Genomic DNA, 22766 nt, shown 5'->3' with positions numbered 1-22766 from the left:
TTTTTGTTTGTTTCTAGAGTTTAGAAAAGCTCTTATTTATGGCATGGCCATCTAGTCAGATGGAGTATCTTGGTATTCAGTTCCATCTGACTCTTTGTTGGCCCCACTTGGGGTTTTCTTGACAAAGATACTGTAATGGTTTGCCATTTCCTTCTCCAGCTCATTTTATAGATGAAGAACTGAGGCAAATAGGATTAGGTGACTTGTCCAGGCTCACACAGCTATAGTAAGTATCAGAGGCCGGATTTGAACTCAGAAAGATGAGTCTTTCTGACTCTAGGCCTGGCACTCTATCCACTACATCACCTCGCGACCCTCTTAGTTTTTCTAGAAGCTTCTAAATGGCACTGTACATAGAATGCTGGGCCTGAGATCATGTTCAGTTATGGTCACTCCATTTGAGGAAGGACATTGATAAGAGGGAAAGCAACCAGAATGGGGCAGATCCTCAAGCTCGTCTTAAGCAGGTCATTCAAAAGATCTGAGGATATTTATATACCTGGGAAAGGGGAAGGGTGGAGGAGTAGCAAGGAAGATGATCGCTCTTGAAGGTAACAAAGTGGAAGGGGAATTAGACTTTGTCTACTCAGCCTCAGAGAACAAAGCAAAGACCAATGGGAAATTGCAAAATTGCGAATTTGGTAAAGGGGGAAAAACTGTATGCATTCAGAGCCATACACAAATGGATGGGCTGCCCTGAGAAACAGTGGATTCTCCCTTAGTAGAGGTCTTCAGACAAAGGCTGGATGGCTACTTGCCATTTTAATGTAGCAGGGATCTTTTCTGGGGCATGGATACCACTAGATACTTCCCACGGTTCCCACCTACATCTGAAATTCAGCTAAGGAGTTTCATTTTAAATGAAGAATATACACAAATGCATCTTTAACTTTAAAGCTTTTTTTCTTTAATTTTGAGGATCAATGGGGGATGCTTATTTTGCTGTTTTTATTAGCAAAACCAGTTCTGCCCCAGCATACAATGGTATATATAAATCCATGCCATCGTTGACCACAATGAACTTACTTCACTTACAGCACAGCAAAGAGGGATTCACCCCAGAAACACACTTTGACAAGAAAATACTTTAACATAAGATGGAAGTCAAAAGAAGGCTCAACTGTACAATTTATTGTCAAAATATCAACATGGAAATCATCTGTGTGGATTGTACTAAATTAGTAGATAATACAACTGTGCTTTTGTGAGGCAATTCACAAGCATTTCCCTAAAGGGCATACTGGTAACTTTGAATAGGACCCCCCAGAGTATTTGGTCATTTGAGTAAGAGATGATCTTTAAGGCAATTGTCTAAGTGAATGTAAACTTACGGGAAGTGGCTTCCAGGAAAACGTGCTCATTGATGGTGGTGTTTGATTGTCTAGTAACACACAATCACGCTAATTTTTTCTTTTTAAAGCTTGATCAGAAATCCTGTGATGTGTAAAAGTCTAGGATTCTCATCTCTCAGAAACAGGGCAGATATATTCCACTGACTTGTACTTAAACCCTATATGTTCTTTTTTTTTTTAATTTTGTTTTGTTTTGTTGTTTTTTTTCCTCTTAACAAGGTTCTGTAATTACCTAGAACCAGGTCTTTTAAGACATTCTAAACATAATGTTCACATATTGAGGAGTAATGATTTGTCTAAAACTTGGCTAGCATATTTGATATTAGCATTTTACCTAAGAGGTCATTTTCTACAAAAGCTTTAGAAATAAATAGTGCTACAATTTAATGATCCTTCAAGCATAATGCCATTGTCTGTCTGGGTTTGTTCAATTTCCCGAAGTCCTTTCAAGGCACATGGACTACGCTGACTACACTGGAGAAGTAAGTGGTGTGGGCCTCTGTGAAAGTCCCCTTGTGATGACCAGCTATGTTCATTTAATCTCCTTCTTGGCCTTGTAGTGAGCGGAGACCACCAGGTAATTGTCTGGATTCATGTCCTTAAGGGTTGGTGATTTGCTCTGGATGGGGGAGGTCTTGCCATCCACACGGGAGATCTGGAGCATGCGGCAGGGGTCGTGTTTCAGCAAATAGCCAGCAAAAGTTTCCCATCCTCCTCCCACACGGACCATGACATGCTTGTTGTGCAGCATCTGAAATGGGAAAACAAGAAAAATGTAAATATTTTATTCAAGGAGCCTCTGAAGCCTGGAAGGATGATAGAGGCCTGGCCTTGGAGTCCAGAAGATCTACATCCCTGAAATCAGATTTAGTCCCCTTCCATTCTTCCCAAAGATCCTCTTGTTCAAATTAATCACCAAGAGCTTAATAAGCACTTGCTATATTCAGTGCACAGAGTGTCAGGCCTGGGGTCAGAAAGACTCATCTTCCTGAGTTCCAATCTGACCTCAGACACTTACTAGCTGTGTGACCCTGGGCATGTCATTTCTCAGTTTCCTCATCTGTAAAATGAGCTGTAGAAGGAAATGAAAAACCATTCAAGTATCTTTGCCAAGAAAACCCCAAATGGGATCAGAAAGAGTTGACTGAAAATGTGAAGCATTGCTTAAAAAAATCAAACAAAAACCAAAACAAAGTAAACAAAACAGCTTTGGCCCTTGAGGAATTTAGCATTCTATTTCTGGTGGAATAAGATAGAGTTTATCATGAAGGGCAGTGAGGTGAATCCTAACAAGAGAACATGGAGGAAAGACAAAGGGGAAAATTTCAGTCATGTAAAACATTTGCTGGCTGAAAAGATCAGGGAGTCTTGCCATGGGCTGGCTATTAAGGGTTCTCTTCCACTCATTCACCAAGCATGTGGCTTCTGGCATTACTAAGACAAGAAAGAAAAAGTCCCTGCCCTCAAACAGCTTACATTCTACTGAGAGAAACCACATATAATTGGATAAGTAGATTTGAAATACATATAAAGGTTTTACAAAGTAATTTCAAGGGAGGTACTAGCAGCTGAAAATGAAAGCTAACATTTTTATGGCATTTACTATGTGCTAAGAACTTTACAATTATCTCATTTGGTCTTCACAACAACCCTGGCATATGGGTGCTATTATGATCCCCATATTACAAATGAGGAAACTAAAGCAAACAGAGTTATGTGACTTACCAGGGTCACAAGGCTGGTAAGTGTCTGAGGATTTGAATTCAAGATGGGTCTTCCTGACTCCAGATCTGGGGCTCTATCCACTGAGCCACCTACCTGCCCATTGGGCAACTTAACCTCTATAAAGCCTTAGTTTTGTGGTTTCTAAAATTTTCTATAGTTGCATCTCAGTCTGTATCTCCTCCCAATTTAAAAGAGGAGGATTAGATACCCCAAATTTTATATCCCAAGTTATGTATCTGTAGTGGCAAAATAGGTAATTTGTCCCTCCATCCTCACTAGCCTTGACCTTTGGAGACTCTCTTTGCTTGATCCCTCAACAGTCTCCATGAGCCTCTTGCCCTCCCTTCCCCAACCCCCACCAATTGGAAAGGTTTTTATTACTTTTTTTTTTTCATTTTTGTGCCTAGCACAGGCTAGGCACATAATAGGCAACTAATAAACACTGCTATATTTCTTGATTTATTAGAATGTTTGATCATAGAGAAGTTAGGGCATAATCAGGCAAGTCATTTTCTATCTTTTTGTCCACTGTGAAATGCATTTTAGAAGATAGGAATACCATGACTTTAAACCTCCTTGGCATCACTGCCTTGTAACTTATTTGTTTCTCTTCCTTCCCCCTCCCCAAAAATACTATAGTGTAAGTTAAGATATCTGACTATCCATTTTGGTAACTTGACTTCAAGGGAAGAATTGCCACCTGAAAGGAAAGTCATTTCTCTCTCATTAACATAGGACACAATGAAAAATTCATAAGCTCTGGAAATGATCAATTGACAATAACAACAACAAAACCTCTTAAGAGGTCACCAGTGCACTGGGGAAGCTATGGCTCTGGCTTTTGAATTATGGGATAACTAGATTGCAGGGAAGAGGCTCAGGGAAACATGGGGATTGCACTAAGTAGAGGTATTAACATTTTAAGGTAGGTTATGAAAAATGCACTTATTTTCTTTTTCCTCCCTGGAGGTATTAATTTGTCTTCAAAAACCTAAAGTGTGTCAACCCATTCTGCACTGAATTATGAAGTCTCTGTTTATGCTGCCCACAGAAAGCAAAACCGACTTTAATTGGGGAGGAAAAGTCAATCATTGATTGACTCCTTAAGCACCTGCAAAATAAATATGAGCTTTGTCATTGACTCTTTCTCTTCCTTCAAGGTGACCAACTTTCCTAAAATCTTTCTAAGAACAAGGAAACATGGTTTTTAGACTCAAAGTTCAACTTTAAGCTCCACAGAATCAGAGCCAATAATTTAATATTCACATGATCAAAGTTATGGAAATGTTTTTTCTTTTTCTTTTTTCTTTCTTTGTTTCTTTTCTTTTTTTAATACTTTCCAGGTGGAGCGGCTTGGATTCATCTTCTTCCCCTGCCCCAACTTAGACAATGCTCCTAAGATGTTTCCTTGGGAATTACAGCCTTTTATTAAGAACTAACCATTTCAGGTTGTTTCCAGCTTTGAACCCTCTGCCCTTGCTACATTTGACATTTGAATGATGAAAGAGAATTTTTTTTCTCTCCCTAATATTCTAGAGGTATTTACCTAATGCTGTGAAGTGATATTTCTATCTAGAGGCGGCAAATCTGTTTTTTCACTAGTACACTGCCATTGTTAACTATTACTTCCATGTGTCCTTTTCCATACTTAATTGACCATGGAGAAACTTTGATATTATGTCAGTTCCCTTCCCTCCCAGGTCTAGCTACAGTCCAATCCACTGTCCAGCTATTTTCATTTGGAGCACAGTTAAGCTCCTTCCATTGTTCCCTCCCTCCAGTGCTCCTGTGAGGAGAACAAAACTTACCTAAACTTAGATCATCTCAGTCCACTGGGACATCTTTTGGGTTTATCCATGCCTTCTTGTCTAACCTAATCACTAGCTGGATTTACAAGCTATCATAACTTGAGTGAAAACATTTTTTTTAATTTAGTCATCTGCTCTTTAGAGGAAGAGTATTAAATTAATTTATAGGCCAATGCAATCTCTTTATCCTCTTCTAACATTTTTCTAACAGAGCATATGTTCAACACTGGGGGTTGCCGGCAGTAGAGTTTATTTGCATTCTGTACTATGCTAGATTGAATCATGTGAAAGCAGGTGTTCAACATTTCACCTGAAAGCCAGACAAATCTGGCTTGATACCAATGGCTACATAATAAAAAAGGGGGAGAGACAGTATTGCACTCTGAGATAGAACACTGTACCAAAAGTGAGGAAGATATGCGTTTAAAATCCTTCCCTACATGTTAACTAGCTGTGTGAACTTAGAGTAGTCACTTAACTGCTGTGAGTCTCAATTTTCTTGTCTATAAATTGAAGATGCAAGTATTTACTTTGAAAAGTTGTTGTGGGGCTCTAAATGAGAAAATACATGAAAATACTTTGAAAACCTTAAAATACTATATAAATGTTAGTTATTGTGATAGCATATAAGTTCCTTGAGAGGTGAAAGGGCTTTGGTTTTTGTCTTTGTATTCCCAGTAACCTCCAGGTGGTACTACCTGGCAATGTCAGTAGTAGGAAGTAGAAGATGAGGTGACTATGAAAGGAAGAGGCACTCACTCCCTCCTTCTGGCTCCCATCCTTGGAATGTGATAGTGCCAAACTCTTTCACACAATGTCCTTTTTTATTCTCCCTCCTGGACCAGGAAGCTAGGATTCTAAAAGATAGAGGTGAGGAAGGGATATATTTCAGCACTTAGCACAGTGCCTGGCTTAGGTGCTTAATAAAGGCTTATCGAGTGTCTGATATCAGACAGTGTAAAGACATGGAAGCAGGGCATGGACTGTCATGTTCAGGGAAGAGCAACTAAGCCAGTTTGATTTAAATGTAAAGTATATATACAGGAGTGATGTGAAATAAGTCTACAATACTAAGGTGGAGGCAGACTGTGAAGGTCTTAAAATTCCAAATGAAGAATCCATGCATTATCTCAGAAAATAAAATAACCCACAGTGACTCATAATAAACCTAGACACATCAGGTAGAACAGCCAAGGAGTTGACCCACAACCAAGGGCTCGAGGCTATGATCTGAAATAAGCTTGGCCAATATGGTTAAGAAGGAAAATCTATTAGGGTCATCAACAAAAGATGGATATACGGATTCATTGTACACACATGTAGACACACAGAACTTTTCATTTCTATGGAAAATTGTCTCTTCTTACTTGATAAACATCCTCATTAGCCCTCTTAAAAACTTCCAAATATCTGGGATTTTATAGAAATACAAATCTGTTACCCTGATGCAAATCTCAACCCCTCCATATTTTGGTGCAAATTTTATGAGGTACAGCTAGCCCCCATCCCCACAAAAAAATCATCATATGTTGGACATTGAACTTCAATAAACTTCTCTGAACCGAGTCAGATTCAACCTTAGACAATAGGTACTAAATGTATCACTGGGTCTGTAGAAGAACTCTTTCCAGCTTGGTAGGATCTAGCAGAGCATGAACTTGACAGGCAGAGCCCTTAAGAACACTGAGTCATCTACATACCACAAGAAGATATCAATGTAAGTTGGGCTTTTGTGGAGATATTTTTAAACTTTTTTTAAATTATGAACTTGATCAACAAGCATAAACATTTCATAAGGGAAAGCAAAAACAAACAAACAAACCAGGCTTATACTGTAAACTGTAAGCTTCTGCTATTTGTGGATTATTTTTACAAGATGCTTATATTTACACATCATACCTGTAATGATACATCATTCATTGCATATATATGATACATATATAACTATAACCGTAGTTATACATATAGATGACATATTACATGATATAGTGCCATATATAAAATAATTATATGTAGTTATATTTACTTATAACATTTAATAAAGTAGCAACAAAATTTCTCTATTTGGCGATGATCCTTTATTTCTTTTTCTTTTCTTATGTATTTTTAAAAATTATTGATTCTTCTTGTTTTTTGCACGGCTCTCACCACCCACTAACTTGCCATTGTCTTCCCAGAATAGAAGTTCTCCCTTGTAATAAATATGCATAATCCATGAAAACAAATCAACACATTGGCCAGGTCTTAGAACCATATGTCAAAATGCTCTAAATCACTAATTATTAGAGAAATGCAAATTAAAACAGCAGTGGAGGTCCACCTAACACTCCCAATATTGCAAAGATGACATCAGGAGAAAAATAGCAATTGTTACATGGGATAATAAGAGGAAAGGCACTCCAATGCACTGTTGGCAGAGTTGTGACAGTTCAACCATTTTGGAAAACAAATTTGGAACTGTGCTTCCCAAAACCACTAAACTCCACATGCACTTTGATCCAATGATACTGCCATTAGGCATATTCCCCTAAAAAGTCAAGCCCAAGGGTAAGAATATTTATACCAGCACTTTTTGTTGTAGCAAAAAACTTGAAGCCAAAAAGTTGTCCATTAATTGGGAATTAAAGCTGTCCCCTTTCAAAGATGCTATATAATTTTTAACCTTAGCATTAATATCATTAGTAACAAGAACTTACCTACCCCATCCCAGAAATATCTTCCCTCTATTTCTAAGGCTCTTAATACTCCTTTCAAAGTCCCTTTACATTCTTCACTTCATTTCCTTCTCACACGATTTAATTTCTAATGTAAAATATATTTACCTAATATATACTCTGAATTTGCCCACTAAGTAACCAACATTTTTAGACACCGAATACAATGTTTTTAGAACCCTATGTATGTTACAGGCTTAAATAATCATAGATCTACAATTGTAATGGACCTTGGAGCATATAGAGTTCAACCTACTCATTTTACAGATGAAGAAACTGAGGTCCAGGAGGTTAATTGACTTAACCATGGTCACACAGGTAACAAGTTTCACAGGTGAGATTTTAACCCAGTTTCTCTGACTCCCCCAAAGTACTCTGTGAACTGTCAAGCTCTGAAGAGATCTGAGACTTTTATTATTATTCTCCTAGTGATTGCTTCTGTTTCTGTTGTCTTCACCTATTTCACTATATTCTTGTTTACTTTACGCTTTTTTTTTATTTTTCTGGCTCATTTTCTTGACTTTCTGATATTTATAAGTTTCCACATTTGTACTAGTTCAAGCAGAGTCCCAAGATCGTGCCTGGTGATTACATCCATTCTCATAGGTTCATTTATCAAATACATGCCAATGGTTCATGAATCTATTTGCACCCCCACCCCAAACTCTTTTCTGAGCTCCATCCCTACATCTCCCACTGCCCAGTCAAATTTTCCATGTGTATGTCCCATAGGTACCTCAAACTGAATTTGTCCAAAATTGAAGTCATCATCACCACCTCTCCCGTTCCTCCATATGCCCTTTTTTCCCCTCAGCTTCCTGATTTATCCCTGTGGCTTCAGTATCCTCTAAGTCACCCAGGCTTGAAATCTCAGAGTCATTCTCAACTCTTTCCTCTCTCTCAATACCTTTCTCCTCACATAGCCACCAACCCAAACTTGTTCTCATTCCTTCTCGCTCAGATTGTTTACTAGCCTCCTAACTAACCTCTCTGACATTAATTCATTCTTTACAATTACTAAAATTCTCTCTTGCAAAAGTCTAACCATTTCACTCTCCTCTTCACAAGGTTCCAGTGGCTGCCTGTTAGCTATGTAATAAAATGTAAATGATTCATTTGGCCTTTGTTTTTTTTTTTTAATTGTCACTTTTGTTTTTATACCACATTTTTTTCTCTTTAGCATCATTCCATGACTGTAAGCCATGGAACCTTTCTTTGGAACAAAGAAAAGCATCGAAGCAAAGCCAATCTGTACAGTAAGTGAGCTAGATAGTGTATTTAGCATTCTATATCCACAGCCCCTCACCTCTTTACTGAAAATAAGGAGGTTGGATCTATTATCACTTCTCTAGGACTGAGGTTGCCCATGATATTTCATTATAATTCAACTTCAGCCTATCATTTAAAGTTTTCTACAATCCTGACCAGCCTATATTTCCATTGTCATTTAACACACTTCCTCTTTATACACTTTGTATTGGGGACAAACTGGACTGTTAACCATTTCTTGGTCTTTTCATCCTTGTTTGTGCACATGTTAATATGTCCAGTGCCTAGTATAACTGAACTTAGATTATTTACAAAGGTCCCCTTCAAATGTTTATATTATCTGCATTTCTCTCCAGCTTGATCATGTATTTAGAGTCATGGAACAATAGCATGTTCAAGCTTAAGAACTTTGGAGATAAATCTTGTTTAAGTCTCTCATTTCACAGATAAGCAAAGTGAAGCCCAGAGAAGGGAGATGTGACTTCCCTAAGGGACTTAAGTGGTAGAATCAGGAGCAGAACTTTGCCTTCCTGACATCCTGACATAAAGAGACAGTTTCTCTTTAAATGTAATCACATTGATTCCTGATTTGTATTTTCTCATGAGAGTCTATAGACGACAAATAAAGCAAGGAATGATGGAGATAAACTCTTCCCTTCTCCAGTTCACATCCAGGATCACATGCATTCCATTCCAGATATCATACCTATCTTTCTAATTCCTAATTTTGTTTGATCTTCTTAACTTTCTGAGGTTCCTTACATTATTATATTCATTTGAATGAGAGACCCCAGGGATGGAGAGGTTTTGTTTTGTTTTTGAATTTGGAAATGTCTTTAGGGATGAGCTCCTTAAGAGTAGGGATTGTTTCATTTGTAATATCTATAGTCCCAAGTGCCCATCACAGTGCTTAGCACACAACTTAATAAATATTTGTTGATTGGTTTAATGTTTGCTTTGGTTCAACTTCTTCATTCAGGAATCTAGGTCTCAGAGAGTGGAATTCAAAAAGTCCCACAATCTAAGAATTATGAAAAGCCTCAGAAGCCACTTGTTCCAACTTTTATCTGATCAGGAATTCCAGAGGTTCCCAAACTTATTTGGCCTACTGCCCCTTTTAAAAAAAATTACTCAGCATCTCCCTGGAAATCTACTTTCCTTAAACCTTTAACTTTTTTTGGAAATTTGTGTCATTTAAATTTTTTTTAAAAAAAGAAGCATCTTAAATTTTAATAATTTATTATAAATTTGTGGGGTTTTTCCTGCATTGAAATTTAATGATGCAATATTGCATCACATAACCATATAGCATAGTATTGTAAACAAGTTATTGTATACACATATTCCTGCTGATGCATGCTGGACTTCCTAACAATGTGCTACACACTTGCCTGCCAACACTTGCTTGTTAAGATCTGTCAGTGAACTTGACCACTGAGTAGTTATAACTTGCATTTTGTGTGTTTATTTGGAAAATGCTGTAATCACTACCACTTTAATTCTGTTACACAACAGATGAAACATGTACAAATGGCTTTTCAAAATTCTGTTCTCTTCTTTCCATATGCTTCCACTGCCCCCTTATTTTTATTCAATGCCCCCCAACAATTGCACCCAAGGCTACTACCACCCTTCTGGATATTCCAGTGCCCCCCCCAGGGAGTGGTATCACTCACTTTAGGAACCAATGTGAATCTAACACTACACACAAGTAGTTGTGCAACTTCTGCCCAATGACCTCTATCAAGGGGGAACCCACCACCTACCATGACAATCCCACCTTCTTCTGGACAATGGTAATAATTAGGAAGCTTTTCCTTCAAGTCTAACTGTTCCTCTATGAAGCATCTACCCATTGTTGCAGGTTCTGGCTTCTTGGTTCAGTTAGAACAGCTTTAATCCTATGCAGTGGGATCAAACTCAAAATAGAAATGGACACATTAACTTAGAAAACCATGAATTAATATTACCTATGTTGTATTGTATTTTTATTTATACTGTTGGGCATTTCCCAGTGTTTAACATTTTAACCTAGTTTGGCAAGACTGGGAGGTACTCCAACCTACAAGGCATTCAAATACTTATAGCAGCTCTCCTATCTCCCTAACTTTCCCTTTCTTAAGTCTAAACATCTCCAGTTCTTTCAACTAATCCTCATAGGGCAGTCTTCTTGGACACCTAAGTAGCATAGTAGATACCGAGACCTGAGTATGGAGTCAGGAAGACCTTAGTTCAAATCTGGCCTCAGACACTTACTAACTGTTGGACCCTGAATAAGTCACTTAACTTATTTTTGTCTCAACTATTTCAAGTATAAAATGGGAATAATGATGGTTCTTATATCTTGGGTTGAGGATCAGATGAGATGCTATTTATAAAAGCACTTAGCACAGTACCTGGCACATAGTAGATGCCTAATAAATGCATATTCCCTTCCCTTCCCCTCTATACCCCGGCGCTCGTCTCATTGTATGAGACTGTTCAGCTGACTAGAAAATAATTTATTTTTTCTTCCCAAGTAATCTCACTGAACATGCGGCAATATTAATTTATCTTTGAAGAGTCTAAACAGCTCTAGAATCAGTTGTGGGGCCCCAAGCAAGAAAACCACTTTTTAATTTGGTTCCACGGTGAATAAGATGAACCTCCTTTGGATGAGTTTGACATCATTCCACATTATGTATTTTAAGTAAGTGTTCTTTGTGGTGTTATAATTTGAAATTGCATTTACATGTAAGAAAAGAGACATTCTCGGACTCAAACCAGCGTAGTGACCACACAGAGAGAAGGTCACAGTAAGTATAGCTCTGAACATTCGTCCTAAAAACATTCCCTTGAATCATTCTACCGGTCTAAAAGTTAAAATTGGATGTACCCTGTTACTCTGGCTCTCACTCACAATAGATTCTTTTTAATGGTTTTTCTTTAATATAGGTGAGGTAAGTTAAGTTATTAAAAGAGCATTTTACTTTGAGACCCACTGAGGGCAAACATTCCTTTCCCCTTTAAAAATACATTACTCTATCCAAAGCATAGCCTCAAAGAGGCAAGCAGGACAATTTCATTTTGTAATGGCACCTTGACACCCTTCAAAGCACGATGTACCACATGACCTAAAGGAAACAAAATCTTTGCCAGCTCTTTAAATGGTAGTTCATTAGTAAGTCTTGCTGCAGAAGACTGTCAGCTCCCTGCTCCCACACATTCCAAAAAGCAAGGGGGAGTATAAAATCCACATCCCCACATGCCACCACTAAATTATTTAACATCTGTTTTAAAATGACTAACAGAGGCCTAGGCTGATTTCCAATTTTTAATACCTGCTAATGAAAGAAAAACAGAGAGAGGCGAGATTGTACAAAAGGCCACCAGGTGGCAGATTCACATAAATATATAGATTGTCTAGTGTGAAGGTTCAGTGTGAATGAAAAGGTACTTGAGGGGTTGGTTTCAAACCTTTGGGACTAGACTTCAGACTTTTGGGACTGGTACAACATTTCAGTTTTTTAGATGAATGCAAAGAATTTTTTTTCTTTCTCCAATATCCCTCAATTTTTGGTTGATTTTATTAAAATTAAATGAATTAAAGGTTGGGGTTTTTTTTTTGCATCACTCTTTTTTCTTTTAGTACATGGAATGGGATGCAAGTTCTGAAGGACAGAAACTATTTTTTTAACCATTAAATCCCCTATTATAGTTCCTTATATGTAGTAAGTGCTTGATAAATGTTTGTTGAACTAAATTGTTTAATTGAAATCTTTTCTAAAGATGAGCACAGCCAAAGTGAAAGCATTGTTTGAGAATTAGATATAGGTTTCAAATCCACAAAGTTCTTTGCCTTTGTTTAGAAAACATGGGCTGGCAGCCCAGTAGGTACCCAAAGCTTGAATGAAATGCCATTTGTGTCAACCTAATATTGTTTGTGTTTATTTCATGGTAGAATTATTTAGATCGTTCAAAGTGGAAGATACCCGAGCTCAGAACAGGAAGATTGTCAAAAGCCAACGTCCTCACTTTTCAGGGGAGGTAACCGAAATTCAGTGACACCAAGCGATTTGGCCAAGGCCACACAAGTAGTAAGTCAAAGAATTGGTATTAGAAGCCAGGTTCTTGGACCTTAATTAAGCAGTCTTTCCACTCCACCATGCTGCCTTTCAATAAGATACACACAAGATCATATTTAGATTTATGCTTAGAAGACACCAAGTCCAACTCTCTCCTTCTATAAATGAGGAAACTTAAGCCTAGAGAGATTATGCGACCTGGTGCTGGTCACACAAGCATCAATCAATCTACCAATTAAGTATGTAGAGAGTATCTACTATATGCCAAGCACAGTGCTAAGTTCTGGAGAGCTAAGTACAAAGAATGAAGCCATCCCTATTTGAGAGGAGTTTGGATTCAAATGGAAGCAAATTGTATATACAATATAAAAAATAAAGTGAATGAATGCAAATATATATATGTAGTAGTTAAATAGAAGATAGTTTGGGGAAAAGGACACCAGCAGTTGGGAGGATTGGAAAAGGCTTCCTGTAGACATTGATATCTTCTGGGCAGCTTCCTCTTCAATACTCCAGCTCTGAGAGACTCCCTACTTTAAGAATCAGCCCATTCCATCATTTTCCTAACATTGGCTACTCTGGGAAATTAATTAAATTATTTGTAAAAAATTATCAGTGCAAATACACTGTATAATAATGAGACTGAAAGTTCCCAGAAATGTATTCTTATGTAGTAGGAGTGGATTGGAACACCTATCAGGAAGCTGTGTTGCACATGTCTCACTCAATGGAGCCAGAGTCTATACTCAGCCAGGGACTGAAGCTCACATGGGTGAGTGATGGGAAAGTGGGAAGAGTGGAGAGGAAAAAGGGAGAGAGGAATCCCTGCTCTCTCCATGGAAACTTGCAGAGAAAGCTGGCAGAGTCCAAAAATGATGCAAAGAAGGATGATGCCCTTGTATATTTCTAAACAGCTTACTGAGGGGAGATAGTCCTCCTAATGCTAGGGTCAATCATCTTTGACACCACCTTAGTCACAGGGGGGAAGGGACCAATCAGAACTTGCTAGGTCACATATGTCCTTTAGCGAGACATTAGAGCAACTGCCCGACTGAAAGATGCCAGAAAATGTGCTGAGATCGATGGGAAGTGTTCCAATCCACCCCCAAACCACTCACATGTTTTACCATAGTCTCCAAGCATTTCCTTAAAGTGGGTGGCTTTAAGTCAATCCCACTCAGCCTTTCTCAAGGATCACAGATGTTGTTGTTTTAAGCTCAGCATCTGGAGTCTCTGGGCCCATGTAAAAGAGGAGGTAAAATGGTGATTATCTCACCTGATCAGGAATTCACAATGCTGGGTCCTGACTTCCAAACAATCAGAGGATCAAGGGAAGGAGAGGAGATAAAATGTTAGGCTCTTGGCCAGAATACAAGAAAACAAGAGGAGGAAGAAGACTATCCAGTACCATGAGGAATTAGTCTATTCCAACAGGGACCAAAGGAAGCACCTATTAGATGCTATTGCTCTGATAAATGTCTGGTAAATATTGTCTAGTGTCTAATCTTATGGGTGGAGAGGAGCAAGAATCTTAGGGAGTTCCTCATAGCTGGAACTATTCAAATAGAAGCTGCCCTTCAGGCACCATCTTCTACAGGAAGCCTTTCTTTCCTTATCCTCCCAACTGCTAATGTCCTTTCTCTCAAATTTTGTATGAGTGTATATGTCCACACGTATGTATCTATATATGCATGTGTTTGCATGTATTCACTATTTAATGTATATATATATATATATATATACTCATATACATGTTCAGACATAGATATTAGATATACATATCTTCCTCTTACATTTATTCTATCTTCTTAAAATCATGGAGATTTGGATTCCTTCCCAGAAGACACTGCACCCTGGGCCACCCTCTGCAGTATCAGGTTTACTTTCTTGCATGCTTCCCAACAAACTAGACCCAGAGAAAGAATAATAATAGATGATAGAATAATAATAATAAAGAATAATAAAGAATAATTTAATAATTTAATCCTTTATCTTTTCTGCTACCTCCTTGGTTGGTGGCTTTATCTTTATCCTCCCTGGTAGCTGGATGTTCAGCAGACAGAGCAGCAGTCTTGTATTCTGCCTCTGATACTTACTAGCTATGAGATTCTGGGCAAATCACTTCACTTCTGTCTGTCTTGGTTTCCTTAAATGTAAAATGAGGTTAATAACAGAACCTACCTCCTAGGACTATTGTGAGGACCAAATGAAAACAAAATTCCCAAAGCACTTAGTGCAGTGCCTGGCATAGGAGGCGCCGAGTGAGAGGTGAAGTTTATTGTCCTCCCTCTTTCTACTATTAAAATGATCATCAATTTGAAGACTGGAAAGGACTTTAAAAGCCAGCTAGTCCACCCTAGGCAGCTAGGTGGCACAGTGCTTTGAGCACCAGGCCCAGAGTCAGGAAGACCTAAATTCAAATCAGGTAAACACTTACTAACTGCGTGACCTTGGGCAAGTCACTTAACGCTGTTTGCCTCAGCTTCCTCATCTGTAAAATGAGCTGGAGAGGCAAATGGAAAACCACTCCAGTATCTTTGCCTAGAAAACAGGAAATGGGGTCACAAAGTGTCGGGCACAACCGATACAACTGAACAACAATGTCACCAGAAAAAAGCCCATTGCTGTACACACCAAGAAATGCAGGGAACTTGGGTGACTTGAGCTGGATCACAAGGTGTGACTTGAACTAGGGCCTCTGACTCCAAAGTCAGTGACCTTGCCACTAGAATACACAACACTGACCAACATTTATTAGGCTCCTATCATGTACTGGAAACTGTTCTAGGAAATGAAAATAAAACAGTCCCTACCCTCAAAGAGTCATAGTACAATAATCATGAAATGAAAACTGGCTGGGATAACACCCATCAGATCACGATGATTTATTCCTACTCAAAAATAAAAACTCGCTGCTCTCTCTGGATAATTAGTGATGAAAGACAAAAGTCAAGCACTAGCTAATTCTGATGGGCACAGCCGTGGTTGGGAAACGTGAGGAGTACAGGTCACAGTTCTGGTGTGCTAGTTTTTAAGAAGGACTCTGAGAAAGCAGAAAGAAGCCAGAGGAAAGCAAGCTAGGTGACTTGGTAACCATACTGCATGAGGAACAGGACGTGGAAGTGAAGACATTTAAGTCTAGAGGAAACTAGCTTTAGGAGGGACTGTCTTCAAACAACTGAGGGGTTACCATGAAAGCAGTTATAGAGGAAATATCCACCAAGTAGTTTGCACTGTCAGGTACACTCATCATAGCTTTTACACACACATACACAAACATAGATAGATAGATAGATAGATGATAGATATAAATATATATACACATACACACATATACACACATGTGTATGTGCATGCATACATTTATGTATATGTATATATGCATATTACATGTATGTACTTATATGCATATATTTATATATGTATGCATGCACGTACATGTATACATATATGTATGTACATGCGACACAATATACCTGTATGCACACATGTATGTGCGTGTATGTGTGTATGTATACCTATGTGTGCATGTGCATATACATGGGTATTTTTGTGTATGTATATATATATGTGTGTGTGTGTGTATATATTATATATATACTTAGCTAATTACTTTTCTTTGTTTAAAAAAGATAGACTCTAATGAGAAGGGAGGAGAGGAAAGGCATTTATTTTACTTTCCAGAAGTAACAGTGATGTAAAAATGAAAAGCCTAAATAAAACATCATCCCTACCACCACTCCAAATTCTATGTAGTTCTCAAGGACTGAAATGGGACCCATAAGTAGATGTTTCAGGACAGCTGCTTAATGCTGAACCGTTCTGGGGCCTAGTTGATGAAATTTTATTTGTATTCTAATTTGATGACCTAGGTTCAAATCCTGCCTCTAACATGACTATAAGTAACACAACAATTATCTGTATCCCTGGAGGGTGCTTTTTTTTCCACAGGAACTCTTCACCCATGGAGACACAGGTAGGGACAAAACAAAGAAATAATATAAGAAATGGCATAGGGTTTCTCTCCTTCAGAAATTTAAGCCAAAGTGAAGAATGATAAGGTGATGTTAAAAAAAATTGGTTGTAATATAGATTGTGGATGATAGTGGGGATCTAACTATTGTACTTATTCTGAGACCCAAGGAGGTTGGTCTTGCCATGATGTCCTTACAAAGACATAATAGGTTTATCCAAGGTAATGGGCCCTGAACTTCCTTCACTAAGGAAGGAAAAAATATTAAAAGAGAAATTATAGATTGTGCTTGTAGAAATTTTAATTAAGGCTGCAATTCAAACCCGAACAAAGCCTTGCTGCAGCGGCACTCTGACTATGACCTGGTGTAATGGCTGAGGCTGCTCAGGTTTCTGGAAATAGATGCTCTTTGAAAACTGCCATGATGTCCTTGGGTTCCATTTAATCCAGCTCTCACGAGGAAGGTCCTTTAACGATACCCCCAAACTCCAAATACAAAGCAAACCAACCTTGGTTGCTTAGTGACACTGGAGTGCTGAGGACAAAATGCCTTTGGGGTTTTCAAAGGCTCATCCAGAATGGGCCTTCATCTCTGCACATGGTGTAATAATTAAATGAGCTAAGGACAGGGGCCTCCGTACTAAATGTTTCTATGAAACATCTCTGAGAATAGAATCTATTCATCAGACTATGACAATACCTGGCTCTTTCTTCCACTCCCTGTTTCCCCCAGAAGAATGCTTCTGATCCACTTGGTTTTTCTCCCTCATCCTTTATCCCTGCTTCTTTCCCCACAAGAATTCAATGGACCTTCCAGATTTTTTATTAGTCTAAAAATCATGCTTCTTTGTCTATAATTTTGGGGTAACAAACTGTCAAATCTCCTGAGCTGATTGAACTGGCCATTAAATGTTACTGGCATTTATGGCCCTCCATCATACCGTTCAAATCTGTCTTACCAGGCGTATTGAACAGTATGCAATAACATAATTCCCCACTTAATTGGTCTTGTCTTTTGAAAATGTTTCTCTTCTACCATATTTTTTTTTTTATTGTTCAGGCAATGCCATCAGGGTTGGAAGAGGCAGCTAAAAGGAAGAGGACAGTGAGGATGCAGGTGAAAATTCTGGAAGGAAAGCCCTTTGCAGAGTTTTGCTTAAGGGCTTAGAATTTAAACTTATGCCTCTGAACCAAGCTATTCCCCAATTCTAGTTTTGTCTTATGCATAATTTATACTCACATACAAAAGCAATAAGCAACAAACACATTATTAGAATAGCTCAGTCGCCTCCTTCATTTATGTAAGAATGAGCAGAGGCAAGAAGAAATATGCAAGCTATTTGTCCCAACAGAGCATCCAGATTTTTTCTTGTGATTTTCCTTTCCTACACATTTTTAAAACTCTCTTCTCAATGCAAACTTCCTTTTGCCTAAGATATTTTAATTTTGTTTTTTATTTTCTTTCACTCTCCCAGTCAATTGTCCTGATGAAAAAAGGAACATAACAAATGTTCCCTGTCATGGGGAAGAGGGAGTTCTGTTTTGTTTGGTCCCAGAGGGCAGAATCATGGACCAATGAAGGGAAGTCAAAGAGAGGTAGGTTTTGAATGGATAAAAGTGAAATTCTTATTAACAATTACAGCTGTCCACAAGTAGAAAGGATTGTTTTGAGAGAAATGAGGTTCCTCATCAAAAGAGGTATTCACATGGAGGCTGGATGACCATTTGTTGGGGGTGTTATAAGGGAATTACTATTGTTCAGGAATGAGTCAGACATAATCATTTTTGTAGTCCCTTTCAACCCTAAGATTTTGTAAATGAAAGCTTAACAATTTATATGAATTCTCTATAATGGACACTAGAGGGCATGCCTTTCTTTCAAATATGTTGGTCTTACCTCTAACGAGAATACAACAGGTAAGATGTCCAAAATCAGTTTCACTTGCGGAATTGGTCACATAAAACTCTAGAAGGTCATTTAAAATTTTGTTTTTGCGCAAGTTTTCAACAAATACTTATGCTGGGAAATAAAACGGAAGGCTATTCAACAGTTTCTAAGTACTACAATCAGCAATTCTTGCCACTGCCCCACCCCCAAACACCCTGAGCTGCAATTAAAGAAAGTATATATGGGGGAAAATGTTAGTTATATAAAACCACCAGGTAGAAAATAAAACAACCAACCAAACAAACAATACCAAAAGGATTTTTTTCCCTGTTAACAAGATACTTTTGCTATCATTTTTCACAAACAAAATTTTCATTTGTAGCTTAATTGGGTTAATCAGATAAGTGTCTTCCCTTGGCACCCACAGTGTCTGCTGGAAAGGAGTACAAAAGGAAGTAAATGACTAAGTGACCTTTAAGGTCCTTTCTAACACTAAGACTCAGAGGATCTACTAGATGTGGTTGTTCCACTTGTGGGCACCTGGTCCCCCAACCAGTCAATGGGCAGGGCAAGCATGTGGGGCATGGAAACATGAGAGACAGTTAAAATACTAATTATAAAAGCATGAAGATAGTTTACAGGCAGATAAACATATGAGGTTCTACTGTAGCTATACTCAAAGACTATAAGATCGGAAAGATGAAGGAAAGGGATGAAGAGAGTTTGAGTGATAGGGGAGATGTGGCATTCTTTTTTGAGAAAGATTGATAGAAAAGATGACTGTTGAAGGAGTTCAGCTTATAAAGAGATGGAAATGCCCCATGTGATGGTTTGAAGGCTGAAGAATGTGACCCATGGAAAGCGTGAAGGGAGCATTGACCTATTATAGCTCCTTAAATTGTTTTTTTTAGTATCATATATGTTGCTCCAACCATTTGAATCAGTGATGTCCAGTGTTGAAGAGAGTGGGGATGCCTTGATCATGGACTGGACAGATCCTACAGAACTCCTACAGAACTTGGAAAATTTTGTGATTAGTTCTATTTGCACAACAGCCAATGAGTTCTTTATTTTTACCACTTTGGGCCAAGAATGATTTTTTTAAAAGTCATATCACACAGAAAAGATGCTATTCCTCACTCCTTAGGGCATCCTTTTCAAAGCTACTTTCCCAATACGGTTAGTGAAATTTCATGGACCCATCTTATATTCTTTTTAGCAACACCTGTCATGACCATATTCTGAGTACAGTTTCTCTCAAGACAAGTTATCCGGAAGCCATAAGTGGCTGTAGCCCCCACTCACCATCCTCATTATCTCTTCCACTCCTACCTCCAAAGTCCCTCCCAGATTCCCTGTTTCTGATCATGTCACCACTTTTCTAGTCACTTAGGAGTTATAGGATTACATAGTATAAAGCATGAGCCCCAAAAGGGAAGCTGGAGAAATGCTTACACATTTAAGCAGATGGCAATACTAATATATGTTTTGTATATAATTGCATATGTTCACTGATACACATGGTAATTGTTGCATATTTATGTACCATAGATACAGTTGTTTATTAGGCAACTAGGTGGTACGGTGTATAGGGTACTGACTCTGGACTCAGGAAAACCTGGGTTCAAATCTGTCCTCAGGTAGCTCTATGACCTTGGGCAAGTCACTTAACTGCTGACTGCCTCAGTTTCTTCTACCGTAAAATGGAGATAACAATAGCACCTATATCCCTGAGTTGTTGTGACATGCAAATGAGATAAAATTTGTAAAGTACTTAGCACATAGCAAGAGCGATTTAAATGCTACTTATTTTTATTCTCAGCTATATACAATGTGGCTATATGACTATTTGCATCACCACCTGTATGTGTAAGTGTATTTTATGCCTATTCTATAATTATGCAGACCTACCAATATTATTGAATCGCTTTGTTTTGATTACTTAATCTATAAATGCTTGCATGGATACGCTTTTACTATTGTGACATGAGCATGTTAATAATCTTGAATGTAATTTAGATCTGTAGTCACTAAAAAAATCTGTCCAGAATTTAGGACTGTGTGCCCAAACACACCCAAGTTGATTTGCTGGGGACAGTAAATGTTTAACTATGGGAAGAAAAAAAGCGAGTTGGTACTAAAACCCAGGACTTCATCACAACAAAAGGTCTCATTCTTTACAGTGGGAGTATAAATTTAAAATTGGAAGGCGCCTCAGAGGCCAGCTAATCCGACCTTTTAATTTTATAGATAAGGAAACTGGGATCAAAGGAGGTTGTTTTTCACTGAGACCTTAAGTCTAATCCTTCTTTCACATGAAAACCCTGGAAATACTTAAAAACAGGTATCATGTCCCTCCAAGACTTCTCTTTTCCGGACTAAATATACCCACTTTCTTCACCTGATCATCGAGACATGATCTCAAGGCCCTCTGTCATCTTAGTCGCCCTTCTCTGGATACTCTCAAGCTCATCAATAGCCTTCTTTGATTCACTGAGCCCAGAACTGAACACAGTACTCTAGATAAGGTCATAGGAGGAAAGATTACAATAGGACTATTATCACCAGACCATTCCTGGAAGTGGTTCCCTTCTTAATAAAACCCAAGATCACATTAGTTTTGTTGGCTGCCACATACTTTGCTGACTCATAGTGACCTTGTAATCCACCAAAATGGCCAGAGTGTTCAGAGCAACTGCTAATCCTGCCTCCTTCACATCTTGTATCTGTGAAGTCATTTTTTTTGTTTGCTTGTTTTGCATCGTCTTATACCTAAGTGCAAGAGTTTGCTTTTTTCCTATTGGATTTCATCTTATAAGATCCATACCAATGCCCTAGCCCCTTAAAATCCTTGTGGGATCCTTACTTTATTATCTACTGTTTGACAGGAGAAATATTTCCTAGACTGGGGCTAGCTTTTTCTAAGTCCTTACCCTATATTCAGGTTAGGCTAGTGTTTCCTTAAAAATAATACTATTCCTGATCCTACTATGGATGATGATGATGGTGGTGACGATGATGATGATGATGATGATGATGGTGGTGATGATGATGACGACGGTGATGGTGATGATGATGGTGGTGATGGTGATGATGATGATGACGATGATGATGATGGTAATAGCTAGTACTTACACAGCCCTTTAAGGTTTGCAAAGTATCATCCATATGTTATTTCAGTTGATCCTCCAAACAGCCCTGTGAGGTAGCTGCTGCTGTTAGTATCCTCATTTTCCAGACAAAGGAAGAGATAACTTAAATGATGTGCACACTGTCACCTAGCTAGGAAGTGCCTGAGGCAGGTCTTCCTGACTCCAGATCCAGCAGTCCACCCATTATACCGCCGCCAGCTACTTTCTCAGACTCTTTACTGGGAACCATCATGAGAAATAGAGAGACAGGAGAGATACGTTTAATAGAATCAAGACTGCCTCTTGTCGAGCCTCCTTACCATGCCATGGCTAAGGTACCCTCTTTTTCTTATCTACCAAATGTTCTGTGCATGTTTTGTTTTCCTCTAATCTTGAGTTATCAGCACAGCCTGGTCAGGTCTGGTTTACCAGGCAGTGGGCTCTCCCCAGATTTGTGTCATCAGCTAAATTAGATGAGCATGCCCTCTATGACTTTATCCAAATCACTGAAAAAATATAAAATAGCACAAGGCCAAGCCCAGATCCCTTGGTCCTTCCTCTGGAGACCTCTAGCCATGTTAACATTAAGCTATTAATGACTGCTAATTGAGTACAGTCACCCGACCACTGCTCAATCCATTGAATTTGATGATTGATTCTAGTCCTAGTCCACATTTCCCCATCTTCTCTGAATGAACCGTATGAGAAATTGTTCCAAATGTTCTTTCTGTTGCCATTGATTAATTCTCTAGTTCATCTGTATTGTTTTAATAATAATGATAACAATAATACCAATAGCTAACATTTATATAGTGCTTACGACTACACACTGCCAGGCACTG

The 22766-nt window shown here is 38.4% G+C and overlaps 1 protein-coding gene across 2 annotated transcripts in view; it reads right to left on the bottom strand.

Annotated features, from left to right (window-relative positions):
- Positions 1 to 884: 884 nt before the first annotated feature.
- GAS2 (growth arrest specific 2) overlaps positions 885 to 22766 on the bottom strand; it is a 149467-nt gene continuing 127585 nt past the window's right edge. For both annotated transcript variants that reach the window (XM_036763326.1, XM_036763325.1), the window contains exon 8: positions 885 to 2103. In XM_036763326.1, the coding sequence (XP_036619221.1) occupies positions 1885 to 2103 (219 nt within the window). In that variant the 3' untranslated portion in view covers positions 885 to 1884. The remainder of the gene's footprint in view (positions 2104 to 22766) is intronic.

Source organism: Trichosurus vulpecula, chromosome 6, assembly GCF_011100635.1.
Source record: "Trichosurus vulpecula isolate mTriVul1 chromosome 6, mTriVul1.pri, whole genome shotgun sequence".
In the NCBI taxonomy this organism is placed as follows: Eukaryota; Metazoa; Chordata; class Mammalia; order Diprotodontia; family Phalangeridae; genus Trichosurus; species Trichosurus vulpecula.
Note: the sequence above shows the minus strand (reverse complement) of the source record. Positions and strands in the feature narration are given on the sequence as shown.